We start from the raw sequence: 16833 nt of genomic DNA, 5'->3' as shown, positions 1-16833 counted from the left end.
TGCACAGATTTATCCCATCTTGTCTTCAGTTGTCATACCCTTCCTCCTTCCCATGATACACTGAAGCTTGTGGTGAGGCAGTTCACCTGAAACAACTTGACTTTGCCTCATGGAAGGCAAATCCTACTGAAGGCAATCTCAGTTCCTCCCACAAAGCTTGGAACAAGTGTGTGTCTACCCTCAGGAAAGCCAGGGAACGACATGTTTCTCATGTTAAGTCTGAACTCTCAAACCTGTTTCCCTCCTCCACATCCTGGTGGCATCGAGTTTAGTCTGTTTCTGGTGTATGTTTCCCCTCCATCCCCTCACTTACCTCAAAATGCTACATCGCTGACACTGCATGTGAAAAGGCTGAATGCCTAAACTCTGTGTTTGCATCTAAATCTTGCATTTCAAACCCATTGCTCTGTGTACCCAACTTACCCAGTCACACCCAACTGTCCCTGGACTCTGTGTTCTTTTCTTCTGAGAAGGTGAAGAGCTTGCTGTCAAACCTATACTCAGATTCAGCACCGGTCCAGGTGGCATCAGCCCACGTGTTCAAAAAACGTCCTCCACTGCTCTTGCTCAAAAATCTTCTCTCTGTTCTCTTCACCCTCTCATTTGCTCAAGGTCATCTGCCATCTGCTTCGAAATCAGCAAACATTACCACTCAACATAAGAAATGTGCAAAAACCAATCGCTGCAACACCAGACCAATCAGCCTGCTCCCAATCATCGGCAAGTTCATGGAATCTATCAGCACTTCCGACATCAAATCTTTCCTCTTCTCCAATGGCTTGATTTCCGACGATCAATTTGGATTTAGACTGGGTCAAACAACCCTGGACATGCTACTTCTGCTTTTCCAACAATGGATGGAGGTCCTCAGTGCCAAACATGAGATCAGGGCTATCTCTCCAAACATATCATGAGCTTTCGATATGGTCTGGCATCCCGCACTGCTTACCAAACTTTCTTCTTATGGAATCCAAGGCAATCTCCACTCATGGCTCATGGACTTACTCTCCTGTCACTGTCAATGTGTGCCTCTTCATGGAATCCTCTCATCTCTTCTTCCCATCCAGGCTGGAGCTCCTCAAGGCAATGTTCTGGGACCTGTGCTTTTTCTTTTCAGCAATGATCTCTCAGACTTTCTGGAAAATCCTCTTTATCGCTTTGCTGATGACTCCACCCTCTGCCATACCATATCTCATCCATCTGGTTGGCAGGCAGCAGCCTCTTCACTTTTTGTAGACCTGGATAAAATCACAAGCTGGTCAAACACTTGGAATATGTCTTTCAATCCTGACAAATCCCACACCCTCACCATGTCTCTCTGAAAGGACCGTCTGGAAACCCCCTAGCCCCATCTACTTTCTCAACAATCCCCTTGATGAAGTCCTTTCATTCACGCTTTTGGGTCTCACTATCTGCCACGATCTTTCCTGGGAAAGCCACACCTTCAAGCTTGCCTCCAAAGCCAGTCGCCGACTGGGCATCCAACGTCGTGCAAAGTCCTTCCTTGGCATACTTGAGCTTTTTATCATTTTCAAAGCTTTCATCTGCAGTCTGATGGAGTACTACTCTCCCCTCTGGGCTGGTGCTCCCACCTCTCACCTTTCTCAGCTTCACGCTGTGGAAACCAAGGCATTAAGATTATTGGTATCTCCCACGATGAAGCTGAGGCTGTGGGTCTTTTACTTTCTCACAGAGGCAGGTTGGTGGTCTTTCTGTCTTCTACCATATCCTCTCTGGCTTTGCTCCCCCCCCCCCCGATTGCTCTGTCTATGCTCTCTCCCCCCCCTATATTTTTTCAGGGCACTGAAGGTCCAGGAAAAAACCCCTGGTGAAACTGTGAAAATCAAGAATCACTGCTCACCTTCACTCTTTCATTCCTCTTTTTTTCCCACCTCTGGAACAAACTCCCACACTCTCTTCATTCCCGCTGCTCCATACAGATCTTCAAAACAGTTCTTCACCCTCAACTCAAATCTTCCCCCATCCAAAACCATGATCTTTTCTACCCCCTTTAAACCACTCCAAACCCCTCTCCTTCAAATTCCCTCTTTTCCTTCCTGAAAGTACCTGAAGTGCCATCTTGTTTACCCCATGTGCTCTGTATACCCCACCCAATCCCTCACTCCTCAGATCTCCTAATATCTCTGTTCTCCACTGTTTTGTACTTCCCTCTCCTGTCCCTCTTGTCTTCTGCCTTGTTGTATGTTTCTTGTGTTAGCCCTTACATGAGCCACGACTTGGTAACATGCAAAAAAATAACAAAATGCCATCCCAGTGTGTCACACAGGCAGGGTGATTCATGAATGTGCGTGCCGTCCCTCAGATAGACATTAAACTGGGAGTCCTGTCTGCTGGAATTAGTTCTTTAGTTATCCTTCACATTAGTTGGTATCTTTCTTGGAGTTGATGAAATAAGTTTAATCTTTGGGGCCAGATAAACATCCATGAGTAATGAAGGAGATGGCAGAGCAGGTAACCATGATGTTAACTTATGTAATCAAACAGAAAACTAAATACAGTACAGTACTGCATTGGCGTCATTAGAAGGAACCTGAAGAAGTAAAGGTCAAAGATGGAGTCATGAGGAAGAACCTGAAATAGTAAAGATCAAAGATCAAGTCATCAGGAGGAACCTGAAGAAGTAAAGGTCAAAGATGGAGTCATCAGGAGGAACTTGGAGAGGATTCGGGTTTCAGCCGCGACTTGTCCACCCTCAAACCCTGTCCAGGCACAGCCAAATGAGCCTTACACAAAACTTTCTGCAATAATTCCCTTCTCCAAGACAGACAAAGAAAACAAAAATAAAGAGTAAAGGTTTCTCCTGATGCCTCCATCATTACTCCTTGAAGAACCCAGATAGATAGATTGTTATGCTTATCTGCTCTGTCAACATGAGTCTGTCATTGATGTGTTATCGGCCTACATTTGCTCAACCAACATGATTCCTGATCCACCCAGACTTCCACGACTTGTCAGCATCCAAAGTTCCCCATGCCTTCACATCTTCCAGAGTGTAAATACTTTTTCTAAACATGACATAATTCATTCAATCTGGATATAAAATGGTTGGAAAGTTTGTCTTGCTTCTGGACCATACTGGTTTCGGCAATTCGTACGGTCGGTGTTCCCGACACCTACATTGTTATGATATCGTTCATGAGACAAAGTGTCTGACAAATCGACAGAGCCAAGCTTTTGGGACAAGTTTTGATCCCGATTATGTGAACATGAAAGTACACAAAGCACAATAACACAACCAATCTGAACGTGGGTGCTTTTGTTTGTTTTAAACTGTTGTGGAGGGAAGATCTACCTCGCATGGATTGAGGTGCCAGAGCGGTACACTCCGACACCACCACATCCCTGCTTTTGTCTCTTAATTATGTTGTGTTTGAACATCAGTTGTTCCGTGACTGCATCTATTCATGACGTACTATCGTGACTGCATCTATTCATGACGTACTACCAGAACGGACCTTTTAAACCTCGAGACTGCTTTGGACCTTCAGACGCCTGAGACCCTTTCGAACCTTGAGACCTTTAGACGTTTGAAGTCCCATGAGACCATTTCTTCTTTGGCCAATGGGTCTTAAACGTTTGAGACCCCTTACGTCCATGAGATCCCGAAGACCCTTTGAACCCTATCCCCTGTTGGAACATATCCATATCCCCTTTATGCTTTAGATATTATGAACCCTTAAGCCCCTCGTGGATCATTTACACCTTTACACCCTTTAGATTTGTCGACATTTCGAACCCTTTAAAGGCATCATTCAAACATCAAAGGAGGAGTCTGATAAAACACAGCCGACACTTTTTTTCAGCGAGTAATGCAAGCAAACCCGACCCGCCCAGCTGAAGTTCCACGACTTTGTTTTACATGGAGACCGCCATGTTGTTAAGCGGTGGTGAGCACTCCGTTCCGTTAGAGTGCTTGCTTAAGCACTTTCAATCTGGTTTCTTATCAGTCATGAGAGATGACCCCCAAGTTCTGATGTTCAAGAACGGGGGATTATCTCCAATGGTAGATCGCTCGCTTTGCATCTGAGAGGGAGCGCGATCGATGCCCGCATCCTCCAACCGTTTTGTCCCTCATTAAAATTATAAAATCCACTTAATCAGGAAGCAGAGGACAAGCTGTGCTTCATGGTCTGACGTCATCCGTATCCAGTCACGTCATTTATGACGTGTTTGTTCCCTCGTTTTTGACGATTTGGTGAAACAACGTTCCTCTTCTTCTTCGTCCTCACGAACAGGCTTTTACCTCTCCCAACAGTCCCGACTCCGTCACGTTCATTCATGTCAGCGATTTACTTCATGTTGTAGATTTAAATTTTCAAACTACTCCAGATGCGGCTCACGGTGTGATTCCTCATGTTTGGAATAATTGGATAACACCGAAAATTGTATTAATTTTTCAAAATACTTCTTCTTCTTCTTTTAGTTGTCGTTGTTGATGATGATAATGAAGGTTTTTTTTCAGATTTTGCCTCCAAATAAAAAACGTGAAAATAAACTGCGATTGGTAGTTGTAGTTAAAATTATAAACAAATCTACTAATCACATAATATATTTACCTTTCTCACAATCACATTTAAAATAAAAACTACATTTTGCATTTTCTTGTTTTCATCTCGTGTTGATAAATTGACGCGCTGTTCATGGGCCGGAGGGCCCGATGGCCTCAATGGCTTCACCTGTGTCCAATTTCCTTGTGATCCTGATAAATCCACGGCAAAATAAAAAGTAAACAAACAACAATCATATGAACTCCTTCGTGGATAAAATAAAACAACAGATAAAGAAAAAAAAATACTTTAAAAAATCCTGTCAGATAACCGGATTCGAACAACTCGTCACCATCACAGATTTTAGACAACGATGTCAGACTCTTTGGATCCGTGGATCTCAATTTGTCTCTCGGGCGGACACAACTTAGGGTGGCTTGGGCTTTGTGACAGCGCCGCCGTTTTCTCATGGAGAAATCCACAACCGAGCAACGAGTTGAACGCCATTTCTGGCTGTGGTACTGCTCATGATTTGCCTTCACATCCGGGAACTTCGTGACCCAAGGTCAGGGCGACGTGAAAGTAGAAGCTTCGTCACGTTTCGTTCGTCACGGAACTACTGATAGCGGTGTCACGTTCTGTGAAGCTCCCGCCACGCGCATGCGCACTGTGCACCTCCCCGGGGAATGAACGTGGAGCTTCGACAAGATGGCGGCGGCAGAAGATGCTGATCGTCGCTGGGCCGTTCTGCTCACAGTGTGTGGAAAAACAACATATTCCCTGATGAAGGATCTGGTTACTCCCGATAAACCGAAGGATAAAACCTTCGATGAACTGATCGACATTGTGGCCAGACACGACAAGCCGAAACCCGGAAAACTCGTGTCCCGGTACAAGTTCTCCACTCGTGGGAGAAGGAAGGTCAGTCGGTGTCCGAGTTTGTTCCTGACCTTCGCAGATTGGCTGAACATTGTGAATTCGGTGCCGTGTTGGATGAGATGTTGAGAGTTGTTTTCGTTGTCGGCATCAATAACTAAACGATCCTCCGGAAATTGTTGGTTGTTCCTGATCTCGATCTGACTGAAGCTGTGTCAATCACAACTGCCTGTGTCACTACAGATGAGGGGCTGCGTGTTATCGGCGGCAGAGATCGAGACTCCCAGCCGAGTTCATGCAATAATGTGAATAAACTGAGATCATCATCAGCTGTGAAACCCACCTCTCCTCAATTTCACAGAACATGACAGTATGCATCCCCAATAAATGTAAATATTTTTGTCTATTATATATTTCTGTCCCCCCTCCACGCTTCCGGCAAGGACGGAGACGGGGGACATTAAAATGAGCTCCGTACAACCGACCGATCATCAGTACACGTACTTGTGTACACGACATGAAAAAAAAACCGTTGAACATTTAGCTTTCATATTCCACATATCTATTCCTCATGACATCTCAACCTGATTAGATCATGGCAGTGATTGGCTGAATTATGTTGCCATGGCAATCATCTTGGTCACTTGGTTTGTGTGTGCTGTATTTCAAAAAACGTTCAAGATTTAGCTTTCATATCACATTATCATATTACCTTTCTACCTGGTGTTATAGCCTGGTGTTTGGCGCAGTGGTTAGGGCAGCGGCTTGGGATCCAAGAGGTCCTGAGTTCAAGCCCCGTTGGGCCACTGAATTAATACACCAGGGGGTTGACTCAGCCTGTCATCCTTCCGAGGTCGGCGAAATGAGTACCGGTGTATACCCCGGTTAAAATAGGTGTACCATATCCCTGTGTCGTAAGAGGCGACCAGGGTTGCGTCAGGAAGGGCATCCGGCGTAAAACATGTGCCAAATCACTATGCGGATCATACGCATGATCCGCTGTGGCGACCCCTAACGGGAGCAGCCGAAAGAAGAAGAAGAAGAAGAAGAAGAAGAAGAAGATCACATTATGATATTACACTTTTCATCTATTCCTGTTACCATCCAAAAGGCAGGGGACCCAGAGTTACCGCTCCTTGCTTATTTTTCATGAACAAATATCACCGAGCAGCTGGGAATACCAAGGGGAGGGAGAGGGATAGAGGGAAGAGAGGGAGAGAGAAAAAGGGTGAAGTAGGAGAGGGGATGGGGTGGGGGAGAAAGATGAAGGGGGATTGAAGAGGGAGTGCCAGAGGGGGGAGCAAGGGGGAGAGAGAGAAAAGAAGATAAGAGAGAATGAAAGAGAGGGGGGAGAGTGAGGATGGGGAGTGAAGAGCGGTGGAGGATGGAGGGAGAGTGAGGAGGGGGTGAAGAAAGGGAAGGCAGTATGAGGGGAAGGGAAGGCAGCGTGATGGGAGGGGAAGGCAAGGCGGTGTGAGGGGAGGGGAGGGGAAGGGAAGGTGGCGTGAGGGGAATGGAAGGCAGCATGAGGGGAAGGGAAGGCAGCGTGAGGGGAGGGGAAGGGAAGACAGCGTGAGGGGAGGAGAAGGGATGGCAGCGTGAGGGGAGGGCAAAGTTAAGGCAGGATGAGGGGAATGGAAGGTAGCATGAGGGTCCGGGAAGGGAAGGCAGCATGAGGGGAGCGGAAGGGAAAGCAACACGAAGGGACCGGAAGGGAAAGCAACACTAAGGGAGCGGAAGGGAAGGCAACACTAAGGGAGCGGAAGGGAAAGCAACACTAAGGGAGCGGAAGGGAAAGCAACACTAAGGGAGCGGAAGGGAAAGCAACACTAAGGGAGCGGAAGGGAAAGCAACACTAAGGGAGCGGAAGGGAAAGCAACACTAAGGGAGCGGAAGGGAAAGCAACACTAAGGGAGCGGAAGGGAAAGCAACACTAAGGGAGCGGAAGGGAAAGCAACACTAAGGGAGCGGAAGGGAAAGCAACACTAAGGGAGCGGAAGGGAAAGCAACACTAAGGGAGCGGAAGGGAAAGCAACACGAAGGGAGCGGAAGGGAAAGCAACACTAAGGGAGCGGAAGGGAAAGCAACATGAAGGGAGGGGAAGGAAAGGCAACACGGGAGGGGTAGGAATGGCAGTGTGAGGGGAATGGAAGACAGCGTACCGGGGTGAAAGTGCTTAAATCGACGATCGCGAAAGGTCACGTGGTGTGGCAGCTAAGTTTGAAAAAAGGAAAAACGTTGGATCTGTATCTCTGAAACCGCTTCATGGAAAAAAATCGAAACTTTGCACAAAATCGTGAAGTGCTCCTTGTGGGAAGCAAGTGTGTTTTTTTTTGAAGATGTCAAAGATGGCTTCATTATGGCATCATAATTGCATATGTTGAATGCTTTATCCGATCAGTAGAAAAATTTTGAGGGTCATCTGGAGCTAAATTATGCAGGGGTGGGGGGGGGGGGGGAATTGATGATATCATTGGTTGCGTGGTTCTGCAGCTTTATTGTTTTTCACATAAAAACCTTCAAAAAAATCTTCTCCAAATAAATTAAAAATCCTTCAAAATCTAAAATGCAAAATACAAAAAGAAAAGCTGCACAGATCGAGGTCAAACATTACAGGTATGATTGCCTATCCATGAGGAAGAAAAAGTTCTTCACCTATGATATCGAAGGTCACATGGCTTTACAGCTATACAGTGGGGAGAACAAGTATTTGATATACTGCCGATTTTGCACGTTTTCCCACTTACAAAGCATGTAGAGGTCTGTAATTTTTATCATAGGTACACTTCAACTGTGAAAGACGGAATCTAAAACAAAAATCCTGAAAATCACATTGTATGATTTTAAAATAATTAATTTGCATTTTATTGCATGAAATAAGTATTTGATCACCTACCAACCAGTAAGAATTCCGGCTCTCACAGACCTGTTAGTTTTGTCTTTAAGAAGCCCTCCCATTCTCCACTCATTACCTGTATTAACTGCACCTGTTTGAACTCGTTATCTGCATAAAAGACAGCTGTCCACACTCAATCAATCAGACTCCAACCTCTCCACAATGGGCAAGACCAGAGAGCTGTCTTAGGACATCAGGGACAAAATTGTAGACTTGCACAAGGCTGGGATGGGCTACAGGACGATAGGCAAGCAGCTTGGTGAGAAGGCAACAACTGTTGGCGCAATTATTAGAAAATGGAAGAAGTTCAAGATAACAGTCAATCTCCCTCGGTCTGGGGCTCCATGCAAGACCTCACCTCGTGGAGCCTCAATGATCATGAGAAAGGTGAGGGATCAGCCCAGAACTACAAGGCAGGACCTGCCCAATGACCTGAAGAGAGCTGGGACCACAGTATCAAAGAAAACCATAAGTAACACACTATGCCGTCATGGATTAAAATCCTGCAGCGCACGCAAGGTCCCTCTGCTCAACCAGTGCATGTCCAGGCCCGTCTGAAGTTTGCCAATGACTATCTGGATGATCCAGAGGAGGAATGGGAGAAGGTCATGTGGTCTGATGAGACCAAAATAGAGCTTTTTGGTTTAAACTCCACTCGCCGTGTTTGGAGGAAGAAGAAGGATGAGTACAACCCCAAGAACACCATCCCAACCGTGAAGCATGGAGGTGGAAACATCATTCCTTGGGGATGCTTTTCTGCAAAGGGGACAGGTCTATTGCACCGTATTGAGGGGAGGATGGATGGGGCCATGTATCGCGAGATCTTTGCCAACAACCTCCTTCCCTCAACAAGAGCATTGAAGATGGGGCGTGGCTGGGTCTTCCAGCATGACAACGACCCGAAACACACAGCCAGGGCAACTAAGGAGTGGCTCCGTAAGAAGCATCTCAAGGTCCTAGAGTGGCCTAGCCAGTCTCCAGACGTGAACCCAATAGAAAATCTTTGGAGGGAGCTGAAAGTCTGTGTTACCCAGCGACAGCCCCGAAACCTGAAGGATCTGGAGAAGATCTGCATGGAGGAGTGGGCCAAAATCCCTGCTGCAGTCTGTGCAAACCTGGTTAAGAACTATCAGAAACGTCTGATCTTTGTAATTGCAAACAAAGGTTTCTGTACCAAATATTAAGTTCTGTTTTTCTGATGTATCAAATACTTATTTCATGCAATAAAATGTAAATTAATTATTTAAAAATCGTACAATGTGATTTTTCAGGATTTTTGTTTTGGATTCCGTCTTTCACGGTTGAAGTGTACCTATGATAAAAATTACAGACCTCTACGTGCTTTGTAAGTGGGAAAACGTGCAAAATCGGCAGTGTATCAAATACTTGTTCTCCCCACTGTATTTGATTTACCCTAACATTTAAAAAAAATCATCTACTCCAGAACGGCGAGACAGAGCGAGGTGAAACTTCACACACATTTTCCTCAAGTCGAGGGAATACCATGGTGTTCACGAAAAATTAATTGGTCACATGGTCTGGCAGCCATATTGCATGGAACAAAAATCTTTAAAAATATTTATCTTGAACCGCTTCATCAATCGATGTGAAACGTCACAGTTATGATCTCGTAGACATTGGGAATATATGTTTTAATTTTCAACCTAATCAAACACATTGTCTGGCAACCAAAATTATTTAATATTTTGAATCTGGGTTCAGAGATTTTATTCAAACTTGGTAAAAGATGTGGGCAGACATGTATAATGATGTAATGATGTGGGCAGAGGCTTATCTGGCGATGTCGTGATGTCGAAGTGTACCCTTCCAGTTCAAGTAATTCTTCACCATTGAGATATCGGGTCAAAACGGTGTGTGTGTGTGTGTGTGTGTGTGTGTGTGTGTGTGTGTGTGTGTGTGTGTGTGTGTGTGTGTGTGTGTGTGTGTGTGTGTGTGTGTGTGTGTGTGTGTGTGTGTGTGTGTGTGTGTGTGTCCTCCATAACTCTAAAACCCTAAAACCTAGCAGCCTGAAACTTTGCATGCATACGAAGGGAACTCCAAGGAAGTGCAAGAGTGAAAATGGGGTGTTCGGGTTAATTAAAACAAGGCTTTTGAAGATAGTTAGTGGCCTTATTTATTTATATCCTTTATCAGGCGCATTCTCGGCCACTTCGCTCTTTGGGGTCTGAAGCCGCCATGTTTTTTGGCCTGCTCAGCCATGCTTTGACTTGGAACAGGCCACAATTATTTTTTCATGATAAAGTTTTTTTTTCACTTTCCTCACTCATATCGAATGCCTGTTTATCATCCCTACGAATCGCTGGGTACATCACTTTTGTAAGTGCTATAGTGTTCAAATTCAGAGTTTGGAGCGATTTCATGCATTTAATATTGTTACGGCTGTGGAAATTCGCAATACACCAGAAAGGGTCCTCAGGTGAGATATATCGATAAGTTCATGTGTGGTTAGCCCACACCTGTTGTTTAGAGGGAATATGTGTGATTCATCTGGGCTGCGACGCTTTGAGTTAGCCATTTTTCTTTATCGTTATTTTGGACCATTAAGCCGCCAACAAGTCAAACACCACCACCTTTGCCTCTTTACCTCCACAACTCCATCCCGCAAACATCGCTTCACCGCCATTCCCAAACGACGCCCGCTAACCACCAAACCACCACAGCAAACCCCCCACCACCTTCGCCTTTCTCCTTCCACAACCATCGACCCCACCACCATTCAACACCAAACGTTGTACTATCCGAAGCCGTTCGGTGATTGCTGCCGAACGCAGCAAGCCGCGAGTGCTATGGATGCCTTTACGGGAGAGAAATTCGGATCAGGGGAGGTTCACGCCCCTTTTCCTCCGACCAATAGGCGAGTGTCGGGCGGTGTGGCCCCGCCTCCAAGCGCGATGGATGTGAATTCCTCTCAGGAAGGAATTCGGATCAAAAGAGGCTAACGCCCCTTTTTGCCACACCAATGGCTGAACAGAGGGTGGCGTGGCCCCGCATCCAATCGCGTTTTGATCCTAAAATCTGCATACAGGCTCCTCCCCCGGTCTATAAAAGACGCGAGTCTGTGTGAAACTCGCTGTTGTGGTGTGGGGGTCGCTCGTCTCGTCGTTGGTGTCGTCTCGTCGCTGGGCTCGTCTCGTCGTTGGTGCCGTCTCGTCGCTGGAATTGAGCCACCTTCGCTTTCACAAGCGACCAAGCCAGCCAGCCATTCCCCTCGCTCGACCCTGAGCATCAACAATTCCCCCCCCCCCATCCGTGCTGAGATAGTGCCGGTGGCCCCGTTCATTCCTCACCCGAACCGTGTTGCCGACCAAAACATGCTTGCGCGGAGCACGCCGGAGAGAGCTCACCGACCACGCCAGGGGCACGGAGTCGGGGCGCAGCTGCGCGGATATTGCGGCTTGCCAGCGATCGTGTCACGAGGACGCGGGTAAGACCTTTTCGGTCTCGTGGACTTGGCCGCTCCTCCAGGTTCCGCACACATTTGGTCCACGGACCCCGTCTACCTCCCTGCCTATGGGGAGGTCTTTCCTGTTTATTTTGAATGAATGATTTGGCACTGAGTCCCGACATGTATAATTGTTTAAGTGTTGTAAATAATTATAGTTGGTAGTAGTGCTTTTGCTTTTGTTGCATTTTGGATTTTGTTGCACATTGCATTACTGCCTTACGTGCGTGCGTGTGAAATAAAGGTGCTTGCTTGTTGAACTGTTTCCCGTTTCGCTTCGTCCTTTCCTTTGTTGAAAGTTCCATCTTGCATCACGTAAGGGATTGATAGTGGGTTTAAAACACCCGGTAAATAATTTGAACCGTCGAGGTCGACGATAACTCCGCTCGGTTATCCCTGCAGCACGGAACGAGCCGCTTAAGCGGTTCGTGTCTGAAGTCGACCTGCGGTGAGGTACGATTGCCCGGTCGACCACTCGCGCAAGTACTTAGGTAGGTCGACTTTGGCGAGCAACCCTATCCTGCGCAGGTGGGCAATTGGCACGATCGTGGTGAGGTTAAACCCCCACCTGTGACTGGCTCCTGGCGGTAGTTCCAGGAGCGTCACGACTGAATTGTCCGTTCCGGTGGGCGACGCGTTGCGATTCGAGTTACGTGGCCGATCGCACGCCGGACGGGCCAAAATTCGTAACAATATATATGATACAATCTTCCATGATCTACTCTCACGGACTAATTCAAGTATATAATCGAAATATTATTTCAGTTTTGATGATCGGTTTGTCGTCCGAACTAAGTAAGTGTCGAAACCTGGAGTGAAATCTGATTTTTAAAAAAATTGGTATACATTGTCAAGGCTCGCATGAAAGCGAACACACAACGCACAGCAAGGTGAGCAGTAATTCGTGATTTTGGTAGTTTTACCAGATGGGGATTGTTGGCGGACCTTGAGCGCCCTGCGGAAATATGGTGTGGACAAATCGCAGACAGGGCGGGGGTGGGGGGGGTGGGGTGAGACCGGAGAGGAGACGGTCGAAGACAGAAAGACCACTGACCTGCCTGCAGTGAGAGAGTGAGAGGCCAAAAGACTCCGCCTCTTCGCGGGAGATACCAATGATCCGAAATGCCTTGGTTTTCAGAGCGTGAAGCTGAGAAAATTGAGAGGCAGGAGCACCAGCCCGGAAGGGAGAGCAGTCATCCAACAGGCTGCAGACGAAAGCTTTGTGGTCAGGAGCTCAGGTGGGCTGAGGATAGTCTTTGCATAACGCAGGATTCCCAGTTGGCGACTCGCTTTAGAGGTCAGGTCAGGTATGGGAGCATGTGCCAGAGCAGTGTGTCGCATCCACTTTCTGCCAGTACTCCTTGGGCATCCATCTGGTCATCCCCCAGGCAGATGCCTGGCCCATCCCCATCTCCTTCAGATGCTGATAAACCTGCTGCAACCACGAGGCACGTGGTTAGCCCATTGGCCTCCTCCACTCATGAGACTTCCTCGCCGAGAGAATCTGGTGAGCAGGATCAGTGTCAGGAAAACGAGCCACATGTCCATACAACCGGTGACCGCAGCTGACACTCACGGTCTATGCAGGTAACAAATCTCATTTGCGTCTCTCTCAGCAACCACTCATTGGACACAAAGTCCGACGAGCGATAGCCAAGGATTCTCTGAAGAGACCTGGTATCAAAGGAATTAAGTCTCCGTCTCAGATCCCTGGTCAGAGTCTAAGTCCCACATCCAAAGAGCAAGACTTGAAGCTCCAAGGACCTGAAGACTCGGACTTTCATCCTCCCGCGCAGGTACCGGCAGCGCCACACCCCATGATCCAGTGAATCCATGACTCCCCAGGCTCGACCCAGACGTCTGTTGACCTCTGGCTCACAGCCAGCAGAGACATGCATATCACTACCAAGGTAAGTGAATCTCTCCACAACCTTAACATCCTCACCACAAACAGGCACAGACAGGACAGCAGCATCGAAGATGTCATTGAAAACCTGGATCTTACTTTTGACCCAGGGAACCTGTAATCCCAGCGGCTCCGACTCCTCATTCAGCTCCTCGATGGCCTCCAAAAGGATATCGAGAGTCTCCACAAAGATGACTGCATCATCTGCGAAATCAATGCCAGAGATCTTGACATTCCTAAACAATGCACCACAGCTTCATCTCTCTGATATCCTCCCCAGAATCCAGTCCATGCAAGTGCTGAAAAGTGTGGCGCCAGTACACACCCCTGATGAATTCCAGTAAAAACTGGAAATAAGTCAGAGATGCTACCACCACATCTCACAGCACTCTCAGTTCCAGAGTATAGTTCAGACATCAGATCGATCAGTTTTGGTGGCACCGCATGAAGACCAAGAATCCTTCAGAGGGCATCCCGATTCACCGAATCAAACGCTTTACAGAGATCAACATATGCTGCAAGCAGCCCCTTCCGAAACTCTCATCTGCGTTCGGTGAGGATCCGAAGAGCAAGGATACGGTCAATCATTGACCTCTTTGGTGTAAAGCCTGACTGCTCTGGATGCTGGTGCTCAAGCGGATGGTGGCGAAACCTCTCAAGAATTATCCGAGCAAAGACCTTGCCCGGCACTGAGAGCAGCGTCACCCCTCGGTAGTTGTTGCAGTCTTGGCAATCACCCTTCCCTTTCCACAGAGGGACAACAAGGCCCCTTTTCTAGTCAGTTGGGATGATGCCTGTTTTCCAGGCAGAGCACAGAACTGCATGCACCGACATGCGTGCAGCATTTCCACCAGCCTTGAGTAGTTCAGCATGGATGCCAAAGATCCCTGGAGCTTTACCCCATTTCAAACGGTTCACCGTGCCTCTGTTTCCACAAATGAAGGTGGACCACAGTTGATTGGAGGGTCAGCAACAGGGATTGTAACACCCCTGACATCCAACTCGACAGATGATGGATCAGCCTTGTACAATTGCTCAAAGTAACCGGCCCAGCGGGCCTTCACTTCGGATTCCTTTGTCAAGTGTCCATCCTTTCTGCTCTTACTGCAGAACACCAAGGGACGGGCTTGGTCAAACGCAATGTGCAAATCCCCTGGTAAGTAGGATGAGAATCACTTGACCACAGGTGATGCTCTACCCCCTCACAGATTCCTCGCACATAGGCCTCCTTGTCCACCCTTGGTGCACGTACAGTTTTACGCCTCAGCTCCCTGAGCAGCTCAGCTCTGCCATTCAGCCTGGCCCTGCGACTCTGCTCAATGCTATCCAGTGTCCCTTGAGAGACAAAAATCTTCTTCGCCCTATGGTGAGTTCCAAGACATCTGGAAACATCAAGGATGGTGGTCTTGAAGGCACTCCACAACTCTTCAGAATCTCCCAAAGCACCCAGACCCCCCAAATCTCCACTCAGCCTGTTTGCAAACTCCTCAGCTCCCCTCTCATCCTTGAGCTCTCCAACATCCAGCCGAGGCTGGGATGGTACCATTCTCCCGGATTTAAGGTGCAACTTAAGAGTTGCGACAACAAGCCGGTGGTCAGTATTGAGGAACTAAGCACTCCAGTAGACCCTGCAGTTCTGGATCATTCTCCAGTGACCATCAACAAGCACATTGTGCAGCTGCTTTGCCACACTGCCAGCGTTGGAATACCAACGATGAATACCAACGATCCAGCGATGAACCTGTGTGCACTGAAACCATGAACCAGCCACCCGAATTCCATGACTTCTTGCAAAGTCAAGGAACTTAGTGCTATTCAGGTTGACAGTTGGAATACCAACGATGAATACCAACGATCCAGCGATGAACCTGTGTGCACTGAAACCATGAACCATCCACCCGAATTCCATGACTTCTTGCAAAGTCAAGGAACTTAATGCTATTCAGGTTGACAGTTCCAGACCCATGGGGACCAACACACATCTCATAACCATCCCTATCAGTTCCAGTCGATGCATTGAAATCCCCGAAGACTAGAAGTGTATCTCGCCTCGGGCACTGATCAACCACAGACTCGGGCGTGGCATGGAATACACCCGTCACGTTGAGGTCACTCGCCTCAGTCAGAGCATATACAGAGACCAGGGAAATGACACCCAAGGACTGACAAATCTGTATTCTCATAATACGCTCGTTGACAAGTGTTCCCTCAATTATCATTTGAGTCAGCTTATTGGGCACAGCTACAGACACTTTGGAGGCCAGGTTGGAAATGTGGCTTTCCCAGGAAAGATCGTGGTAGATAGTGAGACCCAAAAGCTTGAGAAAAGATTGTTGAGAAAGCGGAGGTCCTTTCGGTGAGACATAGTGAGAGTGTGAGATTTGTTAGGATTGAAAGACTTGTTCCACTTGTTGGACCAGTTTGTGATTTTACCCAGATCCGCTGAGAGCGAAGAAGCTGCTGCTTGCCGGTCTGAGGAATGACAGATGGTACGGCAGAGGGTGGATTCATCTGCAAAGAGATAAAGAGGATTTTCCAGTGAGTCGGAGAGATCATTGATGAAAATGATCATTGAGTTTGGTGAGCAAGGCAGGGTGCCAGACCATATCAAAAGTATGCGATATGTCTGGGGATACAGCTCTGATTTCATGTCTGGCATTGAGTACCTCCATCTATTGTTGGGAGAGTAGAAGCACCATATCCAGGGTAGAGTGACCTGGTCTGAAAGCAAAAAATATAAAGAAACAAGAAGTCTTACAACTCAGCCGATATACCTCTTTACTTTACGCAAACAAGGCTATGTCCCTCCTTCTCCATATATACACAAGAAAATGTGAAATTTCCAAAGCATTAAACTTATCTTTTTCAAATGGAGAATTATATTGAGTAAACAAAATATTTTGGAATATGCCAAAATTAACCAGCTTCATTGAGCTCTCTGATTTAATACATCACTGCTTGACCTCAAGCCCTGTCCCCCAGAGGGACCACATACACATCGCGTCTGCCATATCTTTATCTATATTTTCGGAGGTTTCGCAAGGTGCTCTACAGGGAATCAAACCAAATCTGGTGAAAACAGACATTTTATAATTAAGTTATAACGTTTGTGTGGACTACGAACGATGTACCACGTGATGCGTACACAGATAAGCAGGCAACATTGCGGATTTTCTGCAATGTT

General features: G+C 47.1%; 1 protein-coding gene across 1 annotated transcript in view; it reads left to right on the top strand.

Annotated features, from left to right (window-relative positions):
• The first annotated feature begins 1195 nt into the window (after positions 1-1195).
• LOC147007565 (uncharacterized) overlaps positions 1196-16833 on the top strand; it is a 32972-nt gene continuing 17334 nt past the window's right edge. The window contains exon 1 of the mRNA XM_085866888.1: positions 1196-5429. Within this exon, the coding sequence (XP_085723014.1) occupies positions 5217-5429 (213 nt within the window). The 5' untranslated portion in view covers positions 1196-5216. The remainder of the gene's footprint in view (positions 5430-16833) is intronic.

This window comes from Eptatretus burgeri, unplaced genomic scaffold, assembly GCF_056783735.1.
Source record: "Eptatretus burgeri isolate ZD-2024b unplaced genomic scaffold, Ebu_testis_v1 Ebu_testis_scaffold_103, whole genome shotgun sequence".
Taxonomy (NCBI): Eukaryota; Metazoa; Chordata; class Myxini; order Myxiniformes; family Myxinidae; genus Eptatretus; species Eptatretus burgeri.
The sequence above is the reverse complement of the archived record's forward strand: the minus strand, read 5'-3'. Positions and strand labels throughout refer to the sequence as shown.